The sequence below is a fragment of the Ctenopharyngodon idella genome, chromosome 19 (assembly GCF_019924925.1).
Source record: "Ctenopharyngodon idella isolate HZGC_01 chromosome 19, HZGC01, whole genome shotgun sequence".
In the NCBI taxonomy this organism is placed as follows: Eukaryota; Metazoa; Chordata; class Actinopteri; order Cypriniformes; family Xenocyprididae; genus Ctenopharyngodon; species Ctenopharyngodon idella.
This window is the reverse complement of record NC_067238.1, coordinates 14435465-14457162: the sequence shown is the minus strand read 5'-3', so window position 1 is coordinate 14457162 and position 21698 is coordinate 14435465. Positions and strand designations below refer to the sequence as shown.

Sequence of the window (21698 nt, the reverse complement as noted above, 5' to 3'; positions counted from 1 at the left end):
GCTTCTGGTTTGCCAAAGGCCACTTTCTATTTAGCACCTGATGTTTTTCGTTATTTTTTTGTTTTGTTTTGTTCATCCAAGCAGCTATCAAAACGGTACCCCTGGCACACCAGAAATCGACTTTGAATTAGTACTCAGTCGTATTTGACCAATTTAAAATCAACAAACTTTGTTAAAGGCTCAAATAGCAATTTGCGTTCAAAATATAACTTGTAACCTCAGTTACCAGTGCCACGCAGCATCAGATCTTGGTTTAGTCCCGATTGTGATCTAGGCCATGAAGGCTTGCTGTGGAATGTGGGTTAACCCATTTACACCAACAGCGTAGCCGAGTCCGACCCAGATGTTACATCAGTTGTAAAGTCCTTCGGTCTGACGGGCCTGTGATCTGAAAACAAGCAATGCGAGATTTGGTAATAGTTTAAACAAAAATAAAAAATTTGTCATGTACATTTTATAATTCCAAAATTTTATCATCTGCTCATCACACAAAGGAAGAAAATGAAGAAAATGCCCAAGTCATATAGACCAATGGAACATTGCTATGTTGGAATGTGTTCCACAGAAGAAATAAAATCGTACAGGATAGCATGAGGGTAAGCAAATGATGACAGATGTTTCATTTTTGGCTGAACTATTTCTTTAACACACCATTGAATTGATTACTAGGCTGTGTTGAGCGCACTGCTGCAGAAGGGCTTGTTGTTTTGCATTCTGTGCTGCAATTTATGACCCACGTACAGGTCACTGAGTGCAGTGGCAGCGAAGGGAGAAACTTGCAGTGTATCTTAAATGCCTGCCAAGCTGCATCTCAGTGCTACAGCAGTCCCTGTGCCGAAGTTGTGCTGAATTTTAACTCCCTGCCAAATTATTACCCCCCTCGTTGAGGCCGCTACCTGGTTTCCTAATCCTAACCCCACCCCCACACCTAATTCTAAAGCTACCTATACTGGGGTAATAATCTAGCAGGGGTCAGAATTTGGCACAACAAGAGGTGACACAGGACCCTAGGGGTTTACAAGTAAAATGCGCACACATAGACTGTAAAAAAATTATGTATGACACACCTTCACTCTCTTCCATTGTAGTGAACTGAAGCCGCCAATGTCCAAATATAGCGCTGACATCTTGGAGCCCAAGTCTGCGCAGTAGTGAGCATGAAGTGGAGCTGCGGTATCAAGGCTCCGCCCACACTCCCCCAGAATCGGTTAGTACAGTTTACTGCAGAACAACACATTATGTCAGTGTGAAATAAACAGTTATGGAAATGTAGAAACTAAAGTTGAAGCTCCAATCTCCTCTTGAAAATCCCGAAAAAAGTCTGTTGGTGCCTCAGTGACTACTTTGCTCAGAAAAGCTGTCAACCTCAGCTGTCAATCATGACATCACACTGCCGTTTTTATAGCATTAAATAACTAATTAAAACCAAACTTGTTTAAAAAACGAACATTTGAACTTACATCAGCGTGATAAAAATGACCTAAAATGACAGAAGCCATCTTTGGAAGATTTTTCTTTGAAATTCAGCGTTAGCATCAGTTCTGGCAGGTCATGTCAGTCAAGCTCGCATCAGCTGACTCCCAGGTGACTCACGTCTACTTATAGGAATACAATGCCTATCACAAAATCCATATACAAGCTCCTCAGTATTATCAGTAGCTATCACATTTCTCAGGAGCTAATTATCCTCCTCCATCCCCAGCTCCTCCTCTCTTCAGTCAGGATTGGCCTTATGATTCACTCTATGCAATTATCAATCATATTTGATGATAGTGGTCCTGACAGAAGTGTAATTTGATTAAAATACATAGAACATTGGTAGAAAACAGACATATAAAATGAATCTGCTCGTGCAGAGCTGTAGACAGACAGTCACCAAGCGGCACAAACAAACAGCAGCCACCTTTTACAGTTCCTCTTGAACCAAAACAACGAGCTTATGCTGCGTTCACGGCATGTTGTAACCGTAATTACAAGATGGCAACCTGTGACGTTCTACCCAGAGCTGTTCACGTCCTCAGACCCGGATTTATATGTTTCTGTGGCAACACTATCAACGCCGAAATGAATCTGCAGCAGTCAGGTGGTACAAGTAGGAGCTCTGTATGTTGTTTACGTTCATTATTATTGTAATGTTATGTTCTTTGAGACCTGAGGTAATTTAACGCCGTTTCTCCTCTTGTGAAGCTTTGCAGACTTTGCTGTGCACATTGTGTTTTGAAGGTGGTGTGGCTTTGGATAGCGCTCTAAAGAGAGGGTGGGATCTCATGCTTTCAAAGCTAGCTTGCTATTGCTAGCCTCTCCAAAATTGCCTACCCTACCTTTAAATAGGTGGCTTGAGTACCTGCGTTATGTTATAAAGCAATGTAGCCATATTAATATTAGGTGTTCATTCCGCCTTGTTACCTGTCGTTAATTCATCGCTGTAATGGGATCCCCAAGTGCATAAATGAGGTGTGCTCAATGATTTGTCACCTCTCAGACAACAACCACATAAAACCTCTGCTATATGACAAATAAACAATAATAAAATAAACAGAAGGTACAGGTACAGGTCCGGAACAGTGGACCATGCCCCATTTTTATTTGGGGGTCCTTCGATTTATTTGTATTAGATTAAAACCTTTTTTTATGGTTGTGTCACCCACAACTAATATTAACATAAAGTTTTAATGCCAGGCTACTATATATACAGTATATTGTACATTTTTTAAAAAGTTGAGGCTGTTTTGCAGTTCTGACAGGCACAAAATGAAATCATCTAAACATCTGCACATTAAAACTTAAAAAGCAAGGTATCAGCACTACTGAAATAGATTTTTTGACATTCTGCAGACTTAATTCATTTTTCTGGGATGTTCTTGTCATTTCAGTGCACGGCTGTAAGAACTGAATAATACTGTCCTATTTGGAGCATCAAGGTAAAATGAATATATATCAACTTGATTCATTCTCAAGCTGGTCTCTGCTAGTGTGGTAGAATAGCAGACCAAACCAACCAACTGGCATAAAACTGCACTGCTTTGCAATGAAATAATGAAATAAATGATTTTTGTTTGTTTAAATGATTTCAAGGTCCTGGCAGGCCATGAGGACCTGGCTGACCTAGCGATTGTCACCTTGTGCTTACTGGAGATCTTGACCTAAAACTCTGTATCAGCCTCTTTACTTAAATATAAACATAATTGTTTATATAATCCTTAATTCCGTTACTTTTTAATTAATCAGGGCATTTTGTTCTGTTGTTCTCCACTGAAATATTTGAATGCAATTAGTTGAGCCATCATGCCAAAAAGGATGACCTTAAGAGACTAGTTAAAATAGTGTTTTTATTTGATACAGTTATCATACTGCACCCCCTGGTGTTTGAAAACTGTGCTGTTTGTAGAGCATATTATATTAGCTGTATAGGCCCTATACTTTACAAGAAACATATGCTGCAGACTTTGAAACAGTGTTGTTTAAATAGAGTGAAATACATATATATTATCATGGTGAAATGTGTCCCCCACATGCTATCATAGAGTACATGTCTGCTTATCTGCTTTGCTTATCATTGAACATATGTTATTCACAGTACAATAGTAACAAGCCCTGTTCTTTTACATGGTTTATCTTCAGTATTGCATGACGTACATCACAAAACATGCACAAGAATACCCTTATTTTATAAATTACTACTAAGTCTGTCCTTCATTTGTCAATTTTAAATGATTTTTAGAAATATTCTCAAATCAATCAATTGTTTTATTCATTTTAAAGTTGTTAACTGCTTCAAATGCTTCAGAAACTTTCCTAGAAATTGACAAAAAAAAAAAAAAAATTGGTTGAAATGTATTTTCAAACGTAGTCTTGGCTTTCAAACTGCATTATTTCTAATGTAATACAGCTGGCAAGTCGTGTTCAAATATGAATATGTTTGTATTCATATGCATAACTGTTTTGTGCTGTCATTTGCACTACTAAACATGCTTTAAAAGTTTTCAAGAACACAAAATTGTGATGAACATCTGACTTTAATCCAACTTTAATATGTGAATTTAAGTTTAATGGTTGAATACTGCAACTTCACCTGCTAACCAAAAGAATAAAATAAAATAAAAATGTGAAAAATTAACTCTTTCAAAAGTAGAAGGCAAACTGTCTCAAAGATTACAACACAGGAAGCAGCAGAATTAAAAAAGAATACTGAATTATAGAAAATTGTGTCCTCCATGGAGCTCAAAAGCTCACTCTAGATAATAGCATCTGAAAAAAAGAGACATATGAACAAGATGTACAAAAGGAATGAATCATTGAATAATTATGATCTTGAACTTTATAACAATCAGCTAAGATCTTACAGCAGCTGCACATTATCTACAGAAAATACCTCAAATTAATTTTGTGTCTCTCTTTGCCCCATATACCAGACATAGCCAGTTTAGTAACTGTGTTGGTATGAGTCCCGCAGTCTTCTTCCTCTGCTGCTATAGGAACAGGAACCGGGGCTGTGGTATATTTGTGGCCACAGATCGCATGCACGACAAGGGAGTTCTTTTCCTGCCATTTTACTTCAAAAACTCAGACATACATTTTGTCATTCTCATTTAAAAGGCTTTACACAGAAGGAAATGAACCGAACTTCTGCTTCATTCACAGGAGATGAAGTCTGCAGTCATATTAGTAGTCTAATAAAAGTTTTTTTGCGTTTGTTTGTTGTTGTTATTTAACATGAAGTGGGTCGCCTCAAGAGGGCAGACATCTTTTGTTTGTGGAAGAAATGAATGAATGAGCGACCTTTTACAATGGCACCAGCAACTGAAAACTTAGCAGATTCAGTAATATGCTTTTGTCCACTAGTTTAAGTCCAACATCCTATTGCACCTTAAAGACATCCTAAGCTTTTTTATTATCTCAAATGTTTGTGGGCGTGGTCAATAAAATGAATAATAAATACAGATTTCTTTTCTCCAGTCATTTTACATGTTCCTTATGCAATAAACACTATAATTATCTTGGGAAAATATACGCTGGCGCTGGCAGCTCAATTTCAAGGCGCCACACAACATGCGTTTGAATCTGTAATCTACCATGATACTCGCCCCACCTTCCTTCTAAATCATGCAGCGGCTGTTTTACCGTATTCAAAGTAGAGGAGCGCACACAAAAACGTTTGTAAGAAGTGGGAGTCAATGCAGGAAAATCACAATAGCATTCGCGACAAAAGTAGTGGATATAATAGCCAATAACTGAGTAGCTATAATATACTAAACGTTAAAGAGTGTTAAATGAATCATTAAATGAATCATTTATGCGCCCCCGTCCCTCAATCCAAAACTACAAAACGTCGGATGCACAAACCTGCTAACAAACGGCTCTATTAAACTACTTCTATTGAAAACGGCGTTTTGCCCTGGCTTGTTTCTGGGTTATGTGCGCAATACGTTTTAAATTTGGGGCAAAATGGCGTAGTGGTCGTCTGAGGGAAGATCCTCAAATGTGCTTATGGACTACTTTGAATCCCTGTGCGACTTCACGGTACAGTACGGCACAGCATACTAAGGGGTGTATACATTCACGATGTGTTTAGCGAGAAAGCGGTAACTGTTCGTTTCTAGGCAGTTGTTCTGGGGCACTTCTGTATATTTAACACTATTTTGGGGGGTATGAAGAAGAAGAATGACAGAGGTCTTCCAACAGAGCGGTTGTAAACATGAACGGTGCCCTGTACATTTCGTTTTTCCAAGGTCAGCTGGAGTCCGCACTGGAGCAGGTAGTGCAGCTCGCCGTTCAGGAAATCACCAAGACTGTTGGGGCCACTTTGAATTCAATGCTATTGGAAACAGCCACCAAAGAGCAGGAAAATCTGCGTTTAAGGGCAACCCTTCAGTCTCGGCAGCAAGAATACGGAGGGAACGGGAAAAGCAATGCGTCTAAAAGAAAAACAGACGCGAACGATGAAACAAAGCAACACACCCCCAGTCAGAGCCCTGACTGTGGCGTTCAGTCTGAAACGCTCAGACGTGAACAGAAAGGGCGAGCAGTTGGTAAGCCTATTTGTGTTTTTACTGAATTGAAATGAACTAAATGTCTCTGATATCGTGTACAATAATCCGTATTGTTGAAGCGCTCGTGTTTACAATGCAGATCTGACTCGATGGCTTGGTGCGCAGTGACGAGGTTTATAAAAACAAGGGTAAACACCATTTTGAACGGAAGGAGGAAGTCATTGTAAACCTAGCCTCTTTTTTTTGCACCCATGCATTTCAATTCCCTAATTGTGGTTAAACGCCCCTACATTTCAGAAACGTGGCGCGAATGACCCTTTTGGTAAATCCAACCCATGCCCTGATTGAAAATCCAGCTTTAGATGGTAGCTGTGTTTTGGAACATGGTAGTTGGTTTCTTGCTGGCCAATAGCTGTTTTAACAGACCTCATGTTCCAAAAACCAGTTTTCTTGCTGGTCCAAGATGGTCTACCAGCTTGCACCATGACCATCTTAAGACCAGCCAGACACCAGCTTCCCTGATCTAAAAACAACTACTAGCAAAAGCTAAATTTCAGTCTTATTTGTAAGTGTGACTCGTTTATTTTCTTGGTAAAGTTCAGATGGCGATTAAAATAAAATCCATAGTTAATAAAATCCATAAGTTAAAAGACTGTTGTTGGTAAAACCAATTGTTTACTCTGTTAGAGGAAGTGTCCAAGTCTGCATAATTGTTCTAAGTAGACTGTAGAGAAACAAGACATTGTTTTAGACAGATTGTTTTGTCTTTGTTGAGTGGAATCGTATCATTGAAGAAGTTTTTGATGTCTGGTCTTTGAAATGAATCTTGGTTAGCAGTCCTCAGGCCTGTGTGGGCATGTATACATAGACAGTTTGATGTTTGGAGTGTGGCTGGCTTGTTATGACTGCTGCCAATGGCTGGATTGGGTGATGACGCTTCTGTCGTTGAGCTGCTCCTTAGCGCTGCTTTTCATACTGCGGTGACGGTAGCCATGGGGAGGGTGCCTTTGCCTTGCATTTTAGCCAATGGAGGTGGTTAGAAGAAGCCACACCTACCGGACCCTGGAGAGGGTATCCATGGTTGGGGTTTGAGGGGGGAGTATCATGAGAGTCTTCATTCTGCATAAGCAGGGACTGCAGCCAAATTACAAAGGAGCCTAATGATCTTCTTTGCATGTCAGCATGCTCTGGTAATATGTTTTTTCAACAGTGCTCCAATTTAATTTCTTTGATATAGATCAAATGAATCAGACATTCCCATTTACCTTGCATACTGTTCAAAATTTGCATTTGAATAGGTAAATCTTTATTTTCCATGGCAGCTTTCTTAAAGTCGACATCAGGGCTCAACAGTAAGCATGGCCTACTAACCTAGGGCTAGCGTGAGATAGTTCCGGGCCATTTGAAACCACTGCTGTGTTGCCACTGAAAAACTTTTAATTCCTTGCAAACTTAAAGGGTTAGTTCACCCCAAAATTAAAATTCTGTTATTAATTACTCACCTTCATGTCGTTCCACGCCCGTAAGACCTTTGTTCATTTTCTGAACACAAATTATGATATATTTCATAAAATCCGATGGCTCAGTGAGGCCTGCATTGCCAGCGAGACAATTAACACTTTCAGATGGCCAGAAAGGTACTAAAGATGTATTTAAAACAGTTAATGTAAGTACAGTGGTTCAACCTTAATGTTATGAAGCGATGAGATTGTGTGCCAAAAAAAACAAATAGCGACTTTATTCAACAATATCTAGTGATGGGCGATTTCAAAACACTGTTTCATGAAGCTTCGAAGCTTAATGAATCTTCTGTTTTGAATCAGTGGTTCGGAGCGTGTAACAAACTGCCAAGATGAACGAAGGTCTTACGGGTGTGGAACGACATGAGGGTGAGTAATTAATGACAGAATTTTCATTTTTGGGTGAACTATCACTTTAATCTGGTGCTTTTTGTGATCGTTACAAATTTAGAATATTGCTGGCTAATGTAGCTCAGCAGACAATGCAAGAATTACTGGTGAAAGTTTCCAGAGCATCAGAAAAGGAATGTGTTGAAAACTACAAACCAATTAGCGACGTTTTGCAGTGTATGCTATCATTTTCCTTCAAAATGAATTTATGGAGTTACATTATAGCTTTGTAATTTGCAACCCGTTTTATAATCTTATTGTAAAGAAACAAATAGATTTGTGAAGAGAAAAACTGTTAAGAAAATGTGTAACATTTAATGAAAAAAGTATATTTTTAGCAAATATAAAATGCTTTGCTAAAATGAAAATTGATCAGTTTTTTTTAGAAATGTATTTTTATATTTGCTAGTAATAATATTGTTTTAAATATCTTAAAGGGTTAGTTCACTCAAAAATGAAAATTCTGTCATTAATTACTCACCCTCATGTTGTTCCAAACCTGTAAGACCTTCGTTCATCTTCAGAACACAAATTAAGATGTTTTTGATGCAATCCGAGAGCTCTCTGACTCCTCAATAGACATCAATTTAACCAACACTTTCAAGGTCCAGAAAGGTACTAAAGACATAATTAAAATAGTCCATGTGACTGCAGTGATTCAACCTTAATTTTATGAAGTGATGAAAATACTTTTTGTGCGCAAAAACAAAACAAAAATAACTTTATTCAACAATTCTCCTACGCTGTTTATGTTCAGCGCTTCCAGGTTCTACGTCAGAACGCCGGCTCAGTATTGGCAGACACTGTTCACGTGAGCAGTGCGACGCATGCATGTGATGCTGACGCAGGAGCCGGCCAATAATGAGTCGACGATCTGATGTAGAACCTGGAAGCGCTAAACAGTATAGAGGTAGTCAGAGACGCTCATGAGGTCGAATGCGTTGAATCCACAAAATGTTGAATGCGAAACAACCACAAAAGACCGACTGCTCTCCTCCTACTGACCTAATGCGTAAACACTTATGGGAAGCGCGCTAGCCAGATGGGATTTAAACGTTGTCGGCTGAAGACCCAAGTTTGGTTTGAAGACTAAAACGTACCAAGCACAATGTTCTCTCACCATTCCTGATTTCTAACACATTCTCACCGCTTTAGGCGTGGTCTTGCGGCTATCAGAGCAGAAATGAAAGCCGCTGCTGCTCTCTGTGTGTTTTTCTGTCATCTTTGGTGCATTCATATGTAAATTGTGTAAGCTTATTTCATCCATTAGTTCGAAAGATCTGAAAGATCTCATACATTTACCCACCCATAGGCCCTCCCCTCTAAATCAGGAAAGAAATGGTTGAAAGTGGACAAAAGAGACCAAAAAGATTAAAACACCAGGTGTAAATGGGAATGTGTCTCCCTCGTCTACTTGTGATCTGATCGACCAAAACGCATCTTAATACCACATATAAACAGGGCCTATAGACCATTTTACATGCATCCATTTAATTGCCAAAGGATCAAGTCAAGTCATGCACTACATTTAATTTTCTTGAACATCCTGTTTTATTCTGCAATGTGTCACATTACAGAATTATACTGGGTTGTGAATGGCATTTCATGTTGTCTAGAATGTGTTGCACATTTTCATCATCAGTGTGAGCTGGGGTGTCAAATTACATGGAGTTTAAGAATTAAGTAAATCATCTTTGCCAACATAGTTTTATACTGACAGCTAATGATTTAGGATTTACAGCTTTCCCTATCCAATCTTTTTTTTTTTTTTTTTTTTTTTTTTTACCCCTCATCTCAAGAAATATTTGCGAACACACGAAACCACTGAAACCGACTCAAAATGATGTAGTTTACATGCCAGATCAGTATGTGGCGCTGTAATTGTACCGCAGAGATACACTAAAAACTTGGAGCATGTGCATATACCTTGTGCGCTGTATACAAACTTTAGTAAAGCTTACAAATAAAGCTTTACTTTAGTAAAGCTAATAGGCTCAGCAGCTTCTACGGCACGAACACAAGCATGTAGTCCGCTATTGTTGTTGTTGCTGTTACTTGACGTAGCAGTGTCTGACTAGGGTCGAGATGTGGGGTGATGACATCATCGTTTCACAAAATATACAGATTGGCTGTACACACGAAAATGCAAGGGTGTCGTTTTCAGATTTATCCGCTCTGGGACCCAGTTTCAAAAATGGCGGCTTCAGGCTCCCGAAACGCCGATACGATACAAAATTTGTACGTATACATCTAAACGCGCCTCCGTGTGGATGGGCCCTTTATAGTTTAATGACCAAACGTGTATGTATTCTATATTGTCAGTCACTAGTTTTATTTTATTTTTGTGGTTTTTGTGATTGTCTGTGTTAGCATCTGGACTGCACTGCAGTACTGAAGAATTTTGGATAATTTTTTATGGTACATTTACACGACAATGTAGTAAAAACGGAAAAGTTACAGACGACAACGTTGTCAAAACGATCACCGTTCACACTGATTCGTGAAAACGGCCAGTAGTTGACGATGTAACTTTTTAAAGAAACACTACACACCTATAAATTAAACACATAATACCGATGATCACATGATCACCGTTTTCAATAACGGTACTGTTTTCAAAAACTTGCACTTTGAAACCCATTTTCAAAAGTTTGCTTTTCAGGCCCCAAAAACACCATTGTCGTGTAAATGAATGGCCAAAACGCATAAAAGGTTTTCTGTTTTTAGTTGAAAATGTAGTGTAAACGGCCCCTTAGATTGCAAAAGCAACCCAAAACACTGCCTCAAGCATTTGTATGGTTTGATAACAGAACAAAAGATATTAATTGCGACTGAAATCTATATATTTCTGTATGTATTTATTGTAATATAACTTTAATGTGACCACTTTGACAGTATATTATTGTATATATTAGGCCTATATATTTGGCAATATGTTAATAATATGTTCATATTTTAAGTATGCTCAGACAGTAAAACATGAAGTGGCATTCGGGGACTTTTTAGATGTGGCTTTTCAGTGATCTGATCAAAATGGACTCCATACAGTCGGTGAGGAATGAGAGGACTGCATGCTGTGCATTTTAAAGGCTGTACTGCTGCAGGGAGGTTCATTTTATACAAGTTACAAGATAGCGCCCAACTCAAAATTCAGACCTGCAGCATTTCCTTCCCATTTCATTTCAAGCCACCAACGTCACATCAGTATAAGAAGTGCTGAGGTAATTACATAGAGATTACATACGATTCCTTTTCTGTCCTGAAATACAGATTTTTGGAGACACCTAAACCTTTTAATACCTGAACCTGAAATGTTCAGTGTTATTACTCCAGTCTTCAGTTCGGTGTCTCATGATCCTTCAGAAATCTTTCTAATATGCTAATTTGCTGCTCAAGAAACGACCCCAAATATATTGTAACTGTTAAAAACGGTTGTGTATATTTTTTTCAGGATTCTTTGAGGAATAGAAAGTTAAAAAAAACAGCATTTATCTGAAATAGAAAGCTTTTTTAAGATTATACACTACTGTTCAAAAATTAATACTTTAGAAATAAAGAATCCTGAAAAAAAAAAAAAATTGTACACAACTGTTTTCAACATTGATAATAATAATAATAAATGTTTCTTGAGCAGCAAATCAGCATATTAAAATGATTTCTGAAGGATCATGTGACACTGAAGACTGGAGTAATGATGCTGAAAATTCAGCTTTGCGTCACAGGAATAAATTACATTTTAAAATATATTCAAATAGAAAACGGTTATTTTTAAATTGTAATAATATTTCACAATATTATTTGCATTTTTAATCAAATAAATGCAGCCTTGGTGAGCATAAGAGATTTTGCATTGTACTTTTATTTATAAAATACCTGCATGTAATTACATCTGTTAATGGTTTCTGTAATTAGATCTATAATTACACTGTTGACACATCCCTTACCCCTTAACCAACCCTTAAACCTATACCACTAAACCTGTCCTAACTTTACCCGTATTCCACCTCAATGGCAGCAAAAATGTTTTGCAAGACAACATGAACGTGATAAGTATAGTTTGTTCGAATTCTCTTAAGTACATAGTAGTTAAAGTCTAATATAATGTGGGATCATATGTATATTTAATTGATTTTGCAGTGTAAACATTCTAATGTAACCATCATAAGTGTGTACATTATTATGGTACTATATAAATGTTATTATACACCAGGCTTAAAATATACCACTCAGTTTTATACACTATGTAACAGAGATCCCTGCTCCATCAATCCATCTCCATCACGAGAAACGCTTTCGTAGTGACATTCTTCTTAGATTGCTTTAAATCTTGACAACGTAATTGAGGCTTTAAATCTGAACTTTTGCTTGCTGAAAGTAAGGAGTGAAGCAAATTGGTGTGATTCTCGTAAATGTCAGCCAGCGGTCTTATTTGGTGCAGTGTGAGAATGGTGCAGAGAGAGATTGGATGATTTATATGCAGTAACCAACTGTTTGTGTCATAAGAATCTCACCATATAGATTTTTTCCTAAGTAAATATATCATAATGTCCCCCATTTTGTCTCCATTTCAAGGTCAGTTAAAATCTGTTATGGAACACGTGCTGGAATTCGCCGTTTGTGAGCTGACCAAAATTGTAGAAGACAGCTTTGACGACCTGCTCTTGGAGTTTACCAAGAAGGAGCGGGAAAACCAGATATTGAAAGAGCAGCTACAGGAAAAGAAGATAGTGGAAACCAATGACGTGGTTGCTGTGGTACCAGAAGACTGCGAAAATGACTCTGCCTCTCCTAGCAGTTCCAAAGTAGAAAAGCAAGAGTCGAAAGGCCTGCAGGACCAATCACCCAAAAAAGGGTGGGAAAAGGAACAAACTGAATCCACCAATGGTACAAAGTTCAAAAGGACATAATTTATTTGAAATAGACATTATAAATGTCTAATTTAATGCTTTCTTGCTAATTAAAAGTATTTATTTTTACATACAGAAGTGTAAAGTTGGATAGAATTGCTTCCTATTTGTGGGAGGAATTTAATCCAAATGAATTGTGCCTGTTGGTAAAATTATTTGCATACGCTGTCTGCGTTGTTTTAGCACTATGCTCACAAAAAGAATTATGAAAACTAGGTTACTGTACAAATGCAATTTGTTTAGTGCAGTTCACTCATCTTTCAGATCAGTTGTGAGTGCTAAGTTGCAGAGGATTCAGCAGATTCAGGCTGAATATGCAGCCGTTTGCCATCATTTTCTTGTGATTTGATGAATTATAGCTCCCACGATCAACAGAAAAATGTACCTAAATGCCTCTTTTAATTAAAATATGCCCATTGTTCAAAAACAGCATTACAACAAAATTGAATTTCCCCTGTTATTAACACATTATTTTGGCACGCCTAAGTTTATTGTTCAGCAGTGGACAGACCAGAAACAAAAATACTTTCTTGTTTTGCCATCTGTTCTTTGGGTTTTTATTCAGAAGTCTATTTTTAAGCTCTTATGTAAAAACAAAGCAAACCTGGCCAACAGTTCGTCCCAAGATTGCTTTCTTTAAACATCTTCAGAGAGATACTGCCTGGATTGCGGGTAATTAGAGAATAAGACCCAAGTGCCTGTGCTGAAACATGATTTTGTTTTTCAGTTTTTCTAACAATTTAATTTCATTCTAACTTGTAAGTTGTTTCATAAATAAAATGCAACTAAACTCCTCTGAATCCTTGATTGCTAAATCAGCAAGCAACGTTCATTTGGATTTTTTTAGTTTAGTTCAGTGTATAACCCTAATTATGAACTTATGAAGTCAATGAAGCCTTAAAAAAGTAATTGTTCTTAATTTCCTCCTTAATTATGTTTTTTCCTCAACAGAACAAGACAAGCAGACTGTCATTGCAGTGTCTCAAGACTGGGTGCCCATCCTGGACAAAGTATTTGGGCAGAAGTGGTGCAATGACTTCTGGCAAATCAAAGAGGTCACCACCAGTAAGGAGGAGCGCAACGAGCTGAACTCTGCCTCGGTGACTGACATGGACAGCCTAATTCGAGAGACGCTCATGCCGTCTTGCCTGGCCAGTCAAAGGAAACTGGAGCTTGAGGTGGGGCAGCCGCCCTGGTTGCAGGTAGACGACATGGAGGTTGTTTCTTTATCCTCGGACACACAAGGCGTTCCAGTCATCAGCTCCACAGGTAGGCTGCGCTGTGCTAATGAATTAGTACAGTTATAATTTTAAAAGCATACCATAATTTCAAGTTGCTTTCTTTTTATATACAGGCGACAACTCTCAAATCAGATCCCCGTCTATGTTGCAAAGACTCCTGACGCTTCCATCCCAGCTGCTCGAGGATGATGATGAGTCCATGGATGCTGTTCCCAGTCTGGAAGTGTTCATGGACCCAGCTGATTCGCAAGTCGGCAAAGATTCAAAGAGTAACCAGGCGAATAAGAAAAAGGAAGAGGAGGGTGAAGACGAGGTGGATGACGAAGATGACGACGAGATGATGAGCAGGTGTGAGTCCTCGAAATCCAAAGGTAGGAGGAAATCCCATGCTTGCAAAGAGTGCGGCAGAAAGTTCAGCCGAGCTCATCTACTCAGAGCTCACCGGCAAACGCACGAGGAGACGCCCAACCGATGCCCACAATGTGGAAAGAGTTTCTCCCAGTCTTCAAGGCTCCAGGCTCACTTACGGACACACACGGACAAAACAATATGAGAGCGTGTAGATGAAGCAAATTCAGGAGAAATTTAGCAAATGAAAAGGGATGTTTTTCTAATATTTATTGCTTTTCAGAGTGAGTCAGACTTTCAAATTCATTTAAAATAGGGATGCTCCGATCAGGATTTTTGCATTGGCTGATATCGATCCCGATCATTTAAGCTTTATAGAAGTGATATGTAGTTGACTGTCATTGTTAACTTTTTTTTTTCTGATAAAATAATACCACAGATGTTGCCTTGGTTATATTATTCACAGTAATGTTGTACAACCCCAATAAAAGTTGACAGAAAAGTTGGGACATTTTGTAAAATGTAATAAAATCAAGAATTAGTGATTTTCTTAATTCTGTTTAACATTTATTTAACTGACAAAAGTACAAAGAGAAACTTTCCAATGATTTCACTGGCCAATTGTATTTTGTAAATTATTAACAAATTTTGATTTTGATGGTTGCAACACCGTCCAAAAAAGTTGAGACGGAGGCAAAATAAAAGTGAAAACTTTTTGGAATATCCTAGTTAAACTGTTTTGAAACAGTCCACAGTTAGAAGGTGAATTGGTAATAGATGAGGGTATCGTGATTGGGTATAAAAGGAGCATCCACCAAAGACTCGGTCTTTGCGAGCAAACATGGGTCATGGCTCACCACTATGTGCTGAATTTCATGAGAATTGTCAAACAATTCAAAAATCACATTTCTCAGTGCAATATTTGACTTTCAGGACTTTCAGCATCTAGCATTTATAATGTTGTGAAAAGATTCAGGGAATCCAGAGAAATCTCAGTCTGTGTAGGGCAAGGCAGGAAACCTCCGTTTAATGTGTGTGACCTTCAAGCTTTCAGACAACGTTACATGAGAAACCATCATGCTGCTGTGTTAAATATAGCCACATGGGCTCAGGAGTACTTTGGAAAACCATTGTCACTCAACACAGTCTGCCACTGCATCAAGAAATGCAACTTGAATCGTTGTTACGCAAGGAGAAAACTATACATCTGTTCTCTGGGCCCGTGCTTATCTCAGATGGTCCAGAAGACCAAAATGTGAGCTGTGGTAAATGTGAGCTGTGGTAAGATGAGTCCAGGTTTCAGCATGTTTTTGGGAAAAACTTGCATCGAGTTTTCAGTCCCAAAGACGAAAGGGACCATCCAGAATTTCATCAGCGACAGGTGCAAAAGCAAACATCTGTCATGGTATGGAAACGGCATGGGTGACTTGCATATGTGTGAAGGTACCATTGACATGGAGATGTATACTGAGATTGTACAGAGACATATCAAGTTGCCAACAAGATGACATCTTTCCTGGGAAGCAGGACAGTGCCTCATTCTGCATGTGTTACAACAGAGTGGTTTCTTAGACACTCTACATCATAGAGTGGATGTACTTGACTGGCCTGTCTGCAGTCCAGATCTGTTTCTTATTCAAAGTGTATAGCAAATCATGAAAAGGAGAATCAGACAACGACGACCACAGACTGTTGAGCAGCTGTCTTGTATCAGGCGAGAATGGGCAAAAATTCCACTTGCAAAAATACAACAATTGTCAATTAAAAAGTGTAATTAAAAGGAAAGGTGATGTGACACAGTGGTAAACATGCCTCTGTTACAACTTTTTTGGAGTGTGTTGCAGCCATCAAAATGAAAATGTTTTGATTTATACAAAATTATATTTTAGTTGGTCAGTGAAAACTTTGAAAATCTTTTCTTTGTACTTTTGTCAGTTAAATAAAGGTTAAGAGAATCAACAAATCACAGTTTATTTATTACATTTTTAAAAAACATCCCAACTTTTCTGGGGTTGTATTTGTTTTAATTGAGAAATAATAAGCACAACAAATATTAATTTGAACATTTTGATAGGCCTTTTTTAAAAACGGAGCTTACGCAAAACACTGTCCATATTAGGATACTTTGGCTTAAAGAGCCTACAAGACTTTATAACTGAACGTAATTGCAGGCTGTCAGTCAGTGCAGTTACATTGTTACGCCAGCAGTTGGCGGCAAGCTACTGTCTCTTGAGTGACGCGTCACCTGGGTAGCGCTGAAGCTGATGTTTCTCTTCAATGGCATTAATCCAGTGTATTGAACAGAGCTGACTCCAGTCATGGTAAATCCCCTTAAATGTTGAAAAAATACTACGACAAAGATATCGCCTTCATCTTCTGACAGCTGATGGCAAAGTAAATTTTTTCATGAATATATGACTTGACCTGAAGAAGGACAGACGCAGGTAATCACACATGCTCAGTTTCCCTGTCGCTGAGAGCAGATGACAGAGGCAGCGAATCAGGTTCATTGTATAGACCTTATTCACAACATCTTTACATTTCAACAGTGGGTTGTACCATTGTGTTTTTGGATTGTTCTGCTGATGAAACTGCAAAAATATCTTTCCAAGAAATTTCAGTAGACAAAAAACTCCCGACAATATGAGCTGTGGAAAATTATGTGATCTAGGAGCTTTATGCAGCTTTTTACAGCGAATGCTACTGAAAATCCCTTACAGTCTCACTTTTGTATCTGTCATGGCACTGCTCTGAATAAGGTCTATTAAATCCTTTAGCCAGTGTTCCTCCACGTGATGTTTCTTTAGAAAATGACAGGTGACTACGGCACTAAAGTTTGACGTCATCGCGTTTTTTTGCGTCATCAAATTGGGATCGGTTTGTGAAATCAGCCAAATTTAGCGACTACCAATTGAGTCATAGAATGTGATTATCGGCCGATACCAAACTACGGCTAATCAATCGGAGCATCCCTAATTTCAAGTGCTGAAGGAAGTACAAAAAACTCAGTCTTTTTTGCTAGTTTGAAGGTACTTTGACGTAAAAGGATTTGTCATCCAATATGATTTAAAATGTTTTTTTACCTTCATTTTGGTTCCCTAATTTTAGGGAAAATTCGAAGAAACAAAAACCAGTAACCACAAGCTGTACATGAAGTGTAAATATCAGAGTAGGGCTATATAGACACAATATCACAATAAGGACTGAAGAATTTCCTTTTTCCATTGGGTGTTTTTTTTTTTGTTTGTTTGTTTTTTAAAGATCTTAAACTTTGTAAATATTTCACACATTACATGAACCTATTGTGGAAAAGGAAAGGAGAGCAGTTGCTATGTCCCTTGCAGCATGGTGGTCTTGTTTTTTTGTTTATGTTTTTTACAAACATTCGAATGTGATCAGATGAACAAGAGATATTGTAACGCGTCTCCTGCGATCAAATCAACCATCTTTAGTACTCAACGTGAAATACCTCTTATGTTCAGATGTCATACTGGATTTTTTTATATAACTAATGTTTTGACTTGTATGTCCAATTCTAAATGTTTTCTTCAACCTTTCACCGTGGACAGAGGATGTCTTACAGTTTTCAACTTGAACTTGCACAATTGTCATCATTGCATGACGTGCACAACCAAGGAGCTGTCTTCAGGAGGCAAGGAGTCAAGGATGGAGTTGGCGTTGGGTCAAGAAAATTGCATTGAAATGGTTATTGGAAAGAAACTTGAAGTTCCTAAACCTTCATATTCTCGTTTCAGTGACTTTATAAGTGGATCTGACTTATCCTCAACTAGAGTAGTGTCTTCCTGTACTGATTGCATTGTAGTGTTTGCATGGCTCTTGAACTTGGAGAAATGCTCAGTTGTTGGTTGTGAGATTGGTTTTCCCAGCATCGGTGGCATATATCTGAATATGGAGTCTTCCTTATGGAAGCTGTTATCTACAATTTTCAGAGAGGCAGACAAACCCTGCACTTACGATTTATGCCCTATATCGAAGGGAACGCTAACAGCGAAGTCCTACTTGTTACGCACATTCCCTGAAGTTTTACAATATCATCTTTGTCAGTAATAAGCATAATGGGAAATAAGTACAAGGTGTTACTGTTACTTCTTGGATCAATACCTCATCGATGGGACCATATCTTTTAGGACTTCTGCAATATCAGGAGTTAAGGTCCTGTTCAAAAGAAACGTTTACAAATGGAACGGGACTGGCTGTTGGCCTACTTATTTGATTGTGCTTTTAAAAATGTGGCTTATTTTGTTTAACGCTACCTAATATCGCCCTGTAGGAAGGTACCAAGAACTTGTGACCCAAAGATTACAATGAAGGGAATTCATTCGACCATACATACTCTTATGAGATTGTAACTTTTTTTGTGTGTGTTTTTCATTATGGGCCATTACATGTTAGATTATGAACCCTTAGGCCCTGTCCTAAATGGCACACCTCATATGCACTTGTGGTCTTGTGGACTTACAATGGCCACCGCATATGCATGTCCATTAAGTTCAAAAGACCGTAGGGCACCCCATTTCATTTTAGGTTTCAAAAGGGTGCTCGTGAGTGCCCCCTTTGCAGCCGATATACGCCCTTGATGTGCACTTTTGGCGAGCCACTCTAAAACAAGCTTCGCAGCAAAGAGGCATTATGTCACGAAAGTGCGGATTCAGAGGAAGATTTCCATTTGGGACAGGGGCTAAGTTTATTTTCAAATGTGTTGAGTATCTTAACTTCATTAGTAGACTATAATGAAGTACATCATCTGTTGCTAGTGCCTAGATTTAACCGTTAAATAAGCTGATTAATTCATTGTTTAGCACCCTGCTTTAAAAAAAAAAACAAAACTTACCAGAACTACTACTTTCTTGTGCTTAGTACTTTCACCTGAACAGGCAACTATAGATATTGTACTAGTTCTCTTTATCCATGTTACTGCTAGTCAGATCTGACTTCTGTGTAATTAGAAATGTTAAAGTAACTCAGTATGTTCCATTGATGCAGACTACTGGGAAGGATACTGGAAAGGGATAGTTCAACCAAAAATAAAAACACTCAAGACATTTTTCAAAATAGCGATATTCCACAGAAGAAAGTAAGTCATACAGGTTTGGAATGACGAGGGTGAGTAAATGATGACAAAATTTTCGTTTTTGGGTGAACTAACCCTTTAAAAATGAAAATTCTGTCATTAATTACTCACCCTCATGTCGTTCCACACCCATAAGGCCTTCGTTCATCTCCGGAACACAAATTAAGATATTTTTCATAAAATCCGATGGCTCAGTGAGGCCTCCATTGCCAGCAAGACAATTAACACTTTCAATGCCCAGAAAGCTACTAAAGACGGATTTAAAACAGTTCATGTGACTACAGTGGTTCATAAAGCTTTGAATCTTTACGAATCTTTTGTTTCGAATCAGTGGTTTGGAGCGTGTATCAAACGGCCAAAGTCCGCCCCCCCCCAGTGGTGAACCATTGAAATTTCAAAACACGACATAACGTAGCCTCATTTACTGAAACTTGGCAGTTTGGCTGCACGCTCCAAACCACTGATTTGAAACAAAATATTCGTAAAGCTTCGAAGCTTCATGAAGCAGTGTTTTGAAATCACCCATCACTAGATATTTTTGAATAAAGTCGTTATTTTATTTATTTATTTTTTTTTTTTTTGGTGCACAAAAAGTATTCTCTTCGCTTCATAATATTAAGGTTGAACCACTGTAGTCACATGAACTGTTTTAAATTTGTCTTTAGTAGCTTTCTGGGCATCTGAAAGTGTTAATTATCTTGCTGGCAATGCAGGCCTCACTGAACCATCGGTCACAATATCTTAATTTGTGTTCTGAAGATGAACGAAAGTCTTACGGGTGTGGAACGATATGAGGGTGAGTAATTGATGACAGAAATTTCATTTTTGGGTGAACTAACCCTTTAAGTGAATTACAGTTGATTGATTCAAATGACTGAACAGGATTATTGGTAAGAGTGACAATATAATGGTATATTTCCATTTTGTTCTGGGTTACAATAAGCAATTTAAATTAATATTGAAGGACTTGAATTTTGCATTTGATTGAATGCAGTGCAGCAGCCCCATGTATGAAATAAAGAAACTCCGCATGTAAAACGTCTTTAGGGTGCAGCTGTTTATTCAGTTAGTAATGGCGAATGTGTGATGCAGTCCCTTGTAAAAATGACATTGTGCGGTATTTAGTGCCTGAAATAGTTTGTTTGTGTGTGTGTCTGCAGTCACTGACTTTCCATGAAGTTGATCATGATGATAACTGAAGGGACCGGCATTGATATTCTGTAAGAATGCTTTTACCTGTTAATTTTTTGTAACCTTTTTTTATGAAGCAAAATCAATAACCTTCTGCCAAACAGTCTGAAAAATGAGTTCAAAGAGCTTTGCGGTCATTCATTCACCCAGAGAACTGCATTATTCTTACAAACCTACTTGAGCATTTTGGTGTTTTGTTTTATGTTTTGCATGATGACTCCTTTTATCGGTTTTGCTACTTTTTAAGAATCTATTGCATTGTATTGAAAAGAACACTTCTTGTTGTAACAGACCAATTGGATCAACTCTTTTCCATGGATTAAGGTTTGTAGTTTTTTTGTTACGTTAGAGCATCTGAATGGATTATAGAGGATCAGCATTTGACCAATAAATGCCAAGTATTACTTTTGTACCATTTTTCTTTTCCTTTTTTTTTTCTTTGTTTACTCCAGTATATATTTTGCACTGTTACTCCACACATCCATACCTCAGTTTTGTTGGTAGCCTGAAAGCTTTGCATAGAAATCAGATTGTTTGTTTGCTCAGTTCATTACCTCAGGACTCATTCACATAGTTGCATGGTGAAAATAGACAATTACCAGTGCTCCGTTAAATTTTCAGTAATGCCTTTGGGTTTAAATTCAGTAATAATTACGTTAGGGTGATTAATGAAAATCCTCTACTTAATTCATATTTGTTAATTTACAGAAAATCATTGTTATGATCCAGGTAATTATGAACTTCATACACAGAAAATCAATATTAAATCTTTTCAATGTTGCACAAAATTTGATCAATGATCAGAAATTGTTACTATAGGGAAGTTGGGTGTATTTGTTTCTGAATTTTTCATATCTTAAGAATGCCTGTTGTAACCAGCATTTAATTTCTAAATTTTTCCAAAAAATACATTTTTTTCTATCACTGAAATGTCTTTTAATGTGACTTGAAGTAGTTGTACATTTGAATTATGGCAATACATTAAAAGGTGTAAAATCGCATCCATTACATCCTTTGTC

General features: G+C 37.9%; 1 protein-coding gene and 1 long non-coding RNA gene across 2 annotated transcripts in view; both read left to right on the top strand.

The window, feature by feature from the left end:
• LOC127501465 (uncharacterized) overlaps positions 1 to 1217 on the top strand; it is a 57956-nt gene extending 56739 nt beyond the window's left edge. Inside the window, exon 3 of the long non-coding RNA XR_007926611.1 lies at positions 1089 to 1217. This is a non-coding gene — a long non-coding RNA (uncharacterized LOC127501465). The remainder of the gene's footprint in view (positions 1 to 1088) is intronic.
• Positions 1218 to 5525: 4308 nt separating this feature from the next.
• On the top strand, positions 5526 to 21680 carry si:dkeyp-113d7.10 (zinc finger protein 215). Its single transcript, XM_051873440.1, has 4 exons — positions 5526 to 6029; positions 12473 to 12784; positions 13759 to 14076; positions 14162 to 21680. Exons 1-4 carry the CDS (start codon positions 5696 to 5698, stop codon positions 14599 to 14601), a joined length of 1404 nt encoding a protein of 467 aa, XP_051729400.1. The 5' UTR covers positions 5526 to 5695; the 3' UTR covers positions 14602 to 21680.
• The last annotated feature ends 18 nt before the right edge of the window (positions 21681 to 21698 follow it).

Coding starts and splice junctions, on each gene's coding strand:
- si:dkeyp-113d7.10 (XM_051873440.1), top strand. CDS start 5,696: ATGAACGGTGCCCTGTACATTTCGTTTTTCCAAGGTCAGCTGGAGTCC. Junction 6,030..12,472: donor ACAGAAAGGGCGAGCAGTTG/GTAAGCCTATTT, acceptor CTCCATTTCAAG/GTCAGTTAAAATCTGTTATG. Junction 12,785..13,758: donor ACAAACTGAATCCACCAATG/GTACAAAGTTCA, acceptor TTTCCTCAACAG/AACAAGACAAGCAGACTGTC.